Source organism: Oncorhynchus mykiss, chromosome 28 (assembly GCF_013265735.2).
Source record: "Oncorhynchus mykiss isolate Arlee chromosome 28, USDA_OmykA_1.1, whole genome shotgun sequence".
In the NCBI taxonomy this organism is placed as follows: Eukaryota; Metazoa; Chordata; class Actinopteri; order Salmoniformes; family Salmonidae; genus Oncorhynchus; species Oncorhynchus mykiss.
Genome location: NC_048592.1, coordinates 19,781,447 through 19,790,618, shown reverse-complemented (window position 1 = coordinate 19,790,618; position 9,172 = coordinate 19,781,447). Strand labels below are relative to the sequence as shown.

The window sequence follows — 9,172 nt, the reverse complement described above, 5'->3', positions numbered from 1 at the left end:
TGTTATCATTGTTATATGACCGATCCTTTAATTACTACATATATTTTGTTCACTTTACACATTGGTTAGTCCCAATGGATGCAAGCGTGCAGTAGATGCAAGATAAGCCTATTCAATGCAGAGTTTTTCTGTTCTCGAAATTGAGATTTTGAATAAGAGGAAACCAATTTAGATTGCATTGACAAAAGATCAATACGAGAATTAAGACGTGGAGCCTCCGTGGAGCCTCGGAAAGGACTCTGATGTGTATTACAATATAACAGCCTAATAATAATATATTATTGTGGAAACGTGCAACCAGATGTGGACACTTATGATGCAAGCAAATAATGTAATGGTTGTATTGAAACAAAAATTCAATAAAGGAATGGGAATAATGCGAGTACTTCAAAGAAAAGAGAAACCTGCACACTGCTCTTGCTGAAATACAGATGTTCACAAAAGTTCTAATGAAGGCCAAGAATGAGGCCGACAGGTTAATTAAGCTTTAATAAGTAAATACAATATTAAAAGGTGATCCGTGCAAGAGCAGTGTGCGAGTTCATCTTAAAAATAACTGTATTGAATAAAAGGTACAATGTTAGGGTGGCTGCAGGTTTTAGACTTAGTAGGTCATTGGTCCTCTAATGCTTTGTTTCCCCTATGTTCAGTTTTCCATGTAGGGCAGGAGGGGGGTAAACGCTGCGCCATAAATGGAAGGTGGGGGCTGAGTGGAAAGAGATTATTATCTCTAGGTGCACCCTCAGCTGCCGAGCGTAGTGTATACTCAACGCTGATTGGCTGGCTTTTTTTGGTTAATGGCACACGACTATGGATGTAGTTATAAGAGTCCTCGCGTGCCAGCCTTCAGCTGAACTAACTCTTGAGCACCCAGAGACAGCGCAAAGAGCAAACTGGCTGTTACTGGGCAACACGAAAACAACAGCTAAAAATGGACACTGTCTTGGATCCATTTACTGGACTGGACTCCTTCTCCTCCCCTTATTTTGATGACGATGATTTCTTTACTGATCAGTCCTCCAGGGACCACTTGGACACCGACGAGTTTCTGGATGACGATGTCAACTTTCTCACCAGTCATTTCCAAGATTACTATAAGGACAGCAGGATAGCGCACGATGGGGACTATTGTGACATCAGTAACTTGTCCTTCTCTTCCTCCTCGTCTACCTGCTCGTATGAATGCACTGACAGCACCTCAGAGCTGTCGCCTCAGGTGGGAGGAGATAGCCCGATGCTGAAAAGGCGGAGGCGGATGAGATCCGATATGGAGATGCAACAATTACGGCAGGCTGCCAACATCCGTGAGCGGCGGAGGATGCAGTCAATTAACGATGCTTTCGAGGGACTCCGGACTCACATCCCCACTCTACCGTACGAAAAGAGGCTATCCAAAGTCGATACCCTGCGCCTGGCCATTGGCTACATCAACTTCCTCGCTGAGCTCGTGCAGTCCGATATGCGCATCCGAAACTCCAACAGTGACGCACTGACTCAATCCAAAAAAGTTATAATTTGCCACAGAGGAACAAGTAAGTAGCCTACATTTCATATGGTTAGATAATGCCTATGATAATGACTTAACTTTGAACTGTATTGTTACTCATTTGTTAAAGACTTGGTCCGTTACTAATCATTTGTCCCCTTCTCAGGATCTCCATCTCCAAGTGATCCTGACTACGGGCTGCCTCCCCTCGCCGGACACTCTCTGTCCTGGAAAGATGAGAAAGAGCTGAAAGACCAGAACATAATCAGAACCGCTAAAGTCTGGACACCTGAGGACCCACGGAAACTGCACATGAAATCCTCCCTGTCCAACATTGAAAACGAGCCTCCTTTAACCTTAATCTCAGTCCAATAAATATTATTTTATGTTTATGTCTAAAGGTATCTATTGTTATACACCCATGGTAAATCCATGTTAATATATAATGTTCTCTTAACGTTGATTCTTATGTAACGTTGATTATTTAAGTGTAAATATTATATTTCTATGGCAATGATCTCTATTCTTAATTCAGGCAGCATGGCAATCATCATGTATAGCAACATGTATTTAATTGTTTCCATGATAATATGTTTTAATTGAATATTGATGAATATACTAAAACCAAAATATTTTTATAGGCCTACTGAATTGTAAAATAATGTATATGTATATGCAATCTGATAAATGCTCTTAAATTATGAATACTTTGTGTTGTCTGGTCTATACCACTTTTCTTCATAGGCTAATATGCTTACATACATTTAAGAAGTATCATTGAATATCCAAGTTGTGAAGATAACATATCCATAAAAGGAAAGTTATACGCATGCAGAACCGTGCATAAATCAATGAACTGAAGTGATATCGAGCATTATTAGTTGAATTGCAATGCACACTGGGCCTCGGTCTCAACCCATGCATGTGCGTATACTCTATGAGCAACTATCTTCATTCTACTGGGTATCTGATGGAGTCTGAAAACTCCTTCACAGGGCCTACTTTTTATGAAACTGCGGCCTGTATGGATCTTAGCTCTGTAGCTTAAACAAACACACACTTCATGTAAAACTACATTAGGTATGCACATCAGATGTACATTAAACCCGATGGCTTGCAGTAAAAACTGTTAGCTTCAATGTTCTGCAGGTGCTTCAAGGAAAACTCTTCCCGTGGTAGCGGCATCCTTTCAACCTGTTCCCTTGCCATTTTTACGTCAGCTCTCCCATATCTATGTAGTGGTAGCCCAGATATATGCCTGTGCCCAAACTTGCAAACACATTCATAAAACCAACTGGCTAAGAGCATTTCGGGTTAACACGTGCATTTCGGATGGGGGTAAAAGAAAGGTAGGTTCATTTTCTGTATTAGTCTTTGCAATTCGATTATTTACTTCTTGCTATATTATTATTAATAATAACGATACATCGTATTATATAATATTATTATGGTTATTATTGTTATTACTGTACTCGAATTTGTTGCTAAAGATGACTGAGATTGTGCTTTTTTTCTAAATTGAAACTGGATGTTAATATTTTTACAAGTTTTCCGTGGATCTGCTTTTTTGGAAATCTCAGTAGACCTATAATTTCATCTCTTGTTGTATTACCGCCACATTAACAGCACAGTTATGCGCGTCCTAGACACGACACAAGAGACCATGTCATCTAATTACATTCATTCGAGCGTCAAATGTCAGCAAGTCAACCTTAAACGAAATAAAAGGCCCAGGAAGTAGCTGGGCTTCATCTATTTTGTCGGGGGCAACATTTCTATTTAATTTGGTGAAGTGGCAGAGAACATCAAAACAACAGTATAGCATAGTTGTTTGGTCACACCTAATGCTATTGAGATTTTGCGTTTTTGTGCGCAAACACAGTACAAAACCCCTCAAAACATCCTTTAGTGCAATACCAATCAAACGGAAGGGAAAGGCTTAAGCAGTCAAACACTTGGGTCTCTATCTTGTCACTGTTGTGCTTGGTCTTGGCAAGGCTTAAAAGAGCACCATTTACAGGCTGACAGGTTTTATTCCTTTTCTTACCCGGCTAAACATTGGAAAACCATGCCAAGCTCCAATTACGCTAATAACAAGTTAGTGATACTGAAATGGCGTCCAATGCTCTATGGCATTCGAGTAGCCTTTGACTACATGTTGCTGACTGCTTTGGCATGCAAGGCAAGTTTATAGTCAGTAAATGTGTCACAAGGCATAGAAAACAGCCGTATGTTAGCGCGGTAGTCGTATTTAGACCCAAGTGGCCTGTGCCAACTTGGCAGAAAACAAAAACACGAGGTTTATGGATGTGCTATGTCATTGTGCACTGTCAATTACAGTGACACCTTTCCCAATGTGTTCGTGGGTTTTAACATATCAAGCCTATTGTTACCATTTGAAAGTTGTTGCAAATAAAACATGACGCACCAGGCTGTTCATGACAAGCGCACCCCTAATGCGCATCAGTTTGCATGCAACTCAGAGCCAAAGAATGGATAACTGTTGCGCATAAATTGTAGAAGACAGATCAAAGATATGCAGAAATATACAACAAAAAGCTGTGATAGGCTAATAATGACAACAGTGAGAATAACAAATAATTAGACTGTATTGGAAAACCAAATTCTAAGAACATTAGGCTATTTCATGAAGGTATGCTAGTTCTACTTAATGATATCCAACATATTTCAGTCATATATCTATTAATCAGATGAAAGTAACATGGCTAAATGCGTCATCCATTAATACTATAATAATCCGTAGATAAGCGTATGGTAAACACTGGGAAGGACGCCTAACAAGATTCTCATAAACTGTAAGTAACTGCTGATACTTTGGATTATCGCGCATAAGAATATGGGCCCAGAGTCTGTAAATCCCCCGAACTCCCGCGATTTCATTAACGTATCTCCACTGTGGCATCGGGGTACCAGCTGCGAGGTTGAACAAACACCAGTTGAGTCTGCCCATGGGGCAGTGTGACCCTCGCGAGTAGCCTTTTAAATCCTTCGCACCAAGCACCAAAATGCTCAAATGGGGCAAAATGATTATTGAAAAATATACGCACATATTATTCAATAATTATATGTGATAATTCAAAATAGATTATTGTGTTAGTATGGACGTTAGCACTTGGCTAGCCAACAGGTGTTAGGACTTGGCCCGGGGATACGGGTACAGAGAGACCCATGGAGGGGAGGGCGATGTTGCCAGAGAACGCACTGCCCAGGCGCCTCTCCTTTTACAGGGCGTGGAGGCGCCTTACAATCCAAATGATAGGCCTATCTTTATTGCTACTCACATGTCCTAGGCTGTAACATATCCATCCCCGTCGAGGTTCTTTAGGATGCACCTGGTATTACAAACTTGTTCTTTTTGTGCTTCTGGGTCCTGGACAGCAGCTGCTTAAAACAAGCAAAGAGAGAGGCCCTTACAATGTCTCCAAGACCTGTTGGCATGGTTTTCGTCTTTAATGTTCCATTAACCATTGTCTATACAATATGGGAACTGTAAAGCATGACGTTTTGTTATAATAAAACATGTTCAATGATACACTTGGATTGAAAGCCTTAATACGAGCCAGCAAACATTCAATCTTGTTGTGTCCCCCCGTCTATCTGCAGGCAATTACTGCGGCCTTTTGCTGGGCCTTGATAAGCCAATTAAATTTATGTCTGCTAATTTTCCAATTAGAAAAAAGAACTTAGAGCTGGCTTGGCTCATAAGGACATTGATTTTCTTACCATCACCTGGCGTTCAAACGGGTTCCATTTACCAACAAGGAAACTGTCAGGCGTTTCATTTGGCGACTCTTGTTACCATAAGGCTCTTTCCATTCTGCCCCATTGTTTTCTCCTGTTAATAACTCATTACAAGGATTTCACAAATCCTCCATTACATATGTTTTGTCTCCATATTTTGATCCGTAAGATTAAGCAGATGTTACGATTGAAAATGGAAAACTCCAGGGCTATTCTGTCTGAAAGAAAGAGGCGGACTCTGCGCCGAACTAACAAAGAGGTTGGGGAGATCTTCAGAAAAACATTTACGACCAATAAACAGACTTCATCCTGCTCTATTTCAACCATTGTGGCGTTTTTGAATAATTAAGGTTAATAGGAATAGGTTTGTGTACTTTCAATGCAAGACCACAGGTGCGGGATGACATGATGAATGATGTGCCTGATTTTTGCCAAGCTCGAGGGCCCTTCTCTTGGATGTTCAAGCTGATAGAAAATATTGGCATTTCTTTAATTCACAGCATTACTTTCATTCAGGACAAAGCAGGGTGATGAAAAGCTTATGCTGTAATGAAACACGCTACACGATGGTCGCTTTGCTTCCTGAAAGAAAGGGTGAGTCAATGCCCGGGCGCGCTTTGGTTTGTGCGCAAGTACTCCATCTAAATTAAATAAAAGACCCTTTCCAACTTTTAAAAGACCGCATTTTACCTTTATTGAAGCCTCCATGGCTGAATCCATTAAGCATATGGTGCTAAGGCACCAGTCTTTTGAACTGGGGAAGCCCTCGATATGGTAACTTGTGTTTTACGGGATATTAACTTCTCAATAGCCTTACCGATCATGGCAACAAGTGTTCCCAAGGCGCGCGCGTACAATATGGTGCAAGTTGTTTTTCAAAAAGGACAATATTCTTAATTGGAGCATAAAACAAGAGTAATTTCGCAATTTCAACACATTTGTAACCCTCCTTGAAAAATGAACACCAGTTATTGATGAAAAATATTGTAATTGTGGACCCAAGGAGAAGGACATACATACTCCAACTTCTGCGTCCGTTTTGCGCATTGAGCCATATCCTCGGATGTGTATGGATAGGTAAGGGTGCGCATGGAGAGCTTCTCTGTTCTTTTTTGCCAATTCTGAATCTAGACTAAAGTACCCACATCACAGGTCGTGTACTTGGTCCATGTTCGCTTAAATATTTCACTTGAACAGGCTTATCTAACATACATTTCCTATGCAGCAGTAGTAGTGTCAATGTTACCACATTATTCATGTCTATAACCAAATAAGACCTCAAATTATGTAGGGTTGGTCGTTCAGTTCGTGCCATTATGGGTTTATGTTGGTTAAATAAAAATATAAATCCAATACATTTACGCGTAACGGATAGTTCCATAGTCGAATCTTAAAATGCACTGAAGTTTACGCGCACATATCTTAAATTATGAAAATCATATGCAGATATTAGGTAAAATAGTCTGGCACGATGAGCGCACCAATCAGAGCCATCTAAAACCACCCCACAGCCTGTTGGCCGACCGTAATTTAGCATTATTTAACCAATTATAACCACATTTAAACCAAGACACGCTCAAGAAATGAACATTGGATGTGAGATTGTACTGAGAAAAGACGCTGAATGTTGAAGGAGTGAGTGACTCATTGGGTGGGTGAAATGAGTGAGGGTGATGTTTGATGCAGCGTGAGATCAGAGTGAAAGTGAAAGGACGTCTTAACTTTAATGGATACTCAAGCCAGTGCGGTGAAGACTATATATAGTATATTCGAAAGTATTCAGACCCCTCGACTTTTTCCACATTTTGTTACTTAATTAACAGCCATATTCTAAAATTGATACAATTATTATTTTTCTCATCAATCTACACACAATACCCCACAATTACAAAGCGAAAACGGGTTTTTAGACATTTTTGCAAATGTATATATATATTTTAAAACAGAAATAACTTATTTACATACTATTCAGACCCTTTGAGATTTGAAATTGAGCTCAGGTGCATCCTGTTTCCATTGATCATCAGTGAGATTTTTCTATGACTTGATTGGAGTACACCTGTCGTCAATTCAATTGATTTGACATGATTTGGAAAGGCACACACCTGTTTATATAAGGTCCCACATTTGACAGTGCATGTCTGAGCATAAACCAAGACATGAGGTCGAAGGAATAGTCCATTTAGCTCCGAGACAGGATTGTGTCGAGGCACAGATCTGGGGAAGGGTACCAAAAAATGTCTGCAGCATTGAAGGTCCCCAAGAACACAGTGGCCTCCATAATTGTTAAATGGAAGAAGATTGGAACCACCAAGACTCTTCCCTAGAGCTGGCCGTCTGGCCAAACTGGGCAATCTGGGGAGAAGGGCCTTCGTCAGGGAGGTGACCAATAATCTGATGGTCACTGTGCGTTCCTCTGTGGAGATGGGAGAACCTTCCAGAAAGACAACCATCTCTGCAGCACTCCACCAATCAGGCCTTTATGGTTGAGTGGCCAGACGGAAGCCACTCCTCAGTAAAAGACACGACAGCCCGTTTAGAGTTTGCCAAAAGGCACCTAAAGACTTTCAGACCATGATAAACAATATTCTCTGGTCTGATGAAACCAAGATTGAACTCTTTGGCCTGAATGCCAAGCGTCACGCATGGAGGAAAAATGGCACCATCCCTACGGTGAAGCTTGGTGGTGGCAGCATCATGCTGTGGGTATGTTTTTCAGCGGCAGGGACTGGGAGACAAGTCATGATCGAAGGAAAGGTGAATGGAGCGAAGTAAAGTTTTTTATGGGGTATTGTGTGTAGATTAATGAGGGGGGAAAAACAATTTAATCAATTTTGAAATATGGCTGTAACGTAAAAAAAAATGTGAAAAAGTCAAGGGCTATGAATACTATCTGAATGCACTATACACTGTATGTCATTTTTTGTCAACGATCTACACAAAATACTCTAATGTCAAAGTTGAAGAAAAATTCAAACATTTGTTAGGATTGAGCCTTGGGGTACTCCCTTGGGCAATGTCTGTGACAGCAGATGTTCTGACTTTATACACTGCACTCTTTGAGAGAGATGGTCTTTATCTCTCTCAAAGATAGTTAGCAAACCAGGCCAAAGACCTATCCGAGACACCTATACCCCTTAGCCGGCCCACAAGAATGGAATGGTTTACCGTATCAAAATCTTTGTCCAAGCCAATAAAAATAGCAACACAACATTGCTTAGAATCAAGGCCAGTGGTGACATCATTGAGGACCTTTAATGTTGCAGTGAAAAACCTGAAGCAGAACCAGATTGCATATCAGAGGATACTATAGGCATCAAGAAAGCCAGGCAGTTGTTTTTTTTATTAAAAAAAAAAAAAAATTCCAACACTTGATAAACAGGGCATAAATAGAAATATAACTATAACAGTCCGGTCAATCAGGTATGCGCCCAGGTAGGACGCCAGGCGGCGCCCCCGTGTACTGTCACACCCTGATCTGTTTCACCTGTCTTTGTGCTTCTCTCCACCCCCCTCCAGGTGTCGCCCACCTACCCTATAATCCCCAGTGTATTTCTACCTGTGTTCTCTGTTTGTCTGTTGCCAGTTCGCTTTGTCCGTCAAGCCTACCAGCGTTTTTTCCCTTGCTCCTGTCTTTCTATAATTCCTGTGTTGTAGTTTTCCTGGTTTGGATCATTTTGCCTGCCTTGACCCTGTACCTTGTCACACTGTCCTGGATTGCTGACCTCTGCCTGCCCTTGACCAGTTGTTTTGCCTGACCCTGTTCTAGTAATAAACTTTTGTTACTTCAACACTGTCTGCATCTGGGTATTCCCTAAAACGTGATACGAACTGGCCATGACTGACCCAGTAGACCAGCTCCGCCATGCCAACTCATGCTTCATGGTCTTATGGAATGGTTCCAGGCCTTGGCCGAACGCCATG

General features: G+C 41.1%; 1 protein-coding gene and 1 long non-coding RNA gene across 2 annotated transcripts in view; both read left to right on the top strand.

The window, feature by feature from the left end:
* Nucleotides 1–865: 865 nt before the first annotated feature.
* LOC110508281 (pancreas transcription factor 1 subunit alpha-like) lies at nt 866–2,173 on the top strand. Its single transcript, XM_021588704.2, has 2 exons — nt 866–1,532; nt 1,653–2,173. The coding sequence occupies exons 1-2, from the start codon at nt 932–934 to the stop codon at nt 1,859–1,861; spliced, it is 810 nt and encodes a 269-aa protein (XP_021444379.2). The 5' UTR covers nt 866–931; the 3' UTR covers nt 1,862–2,173.
* Nucleotides 2,174–2,777: 604 nt separating this feature from the next.
* Nucleotides 2,778–9,172, top strand: part of LOC118944854 — a 31,677-nt gene continuing 25,282 nt past the window's right edge. The window contains exon 1 of the long non-coding RNA XR_005040232.1: nt 2,778–2,835. This is a non-coding gene — a long non-coding RNA (uncharacterized LOC118944854). The remainder of the gene's footprint in view (nt 2,836–9,172) is intronic.

Coding starts and splice junctions, on each gene's coding strand:
- LOC110508281 (XM_021588704.2), top strand. CDS start 932: ATGGACACTGTCTTGGATCCATTTACTGGACTGGACTCCTTCTCCTCC. Junction 1,533..1,652: donor AATTTGCCACAGAGGAACAA/GTAAGTAGCCTA, acceptor TCCCCTTCTCAG/GATCTCCATCTCCAAGTGAT.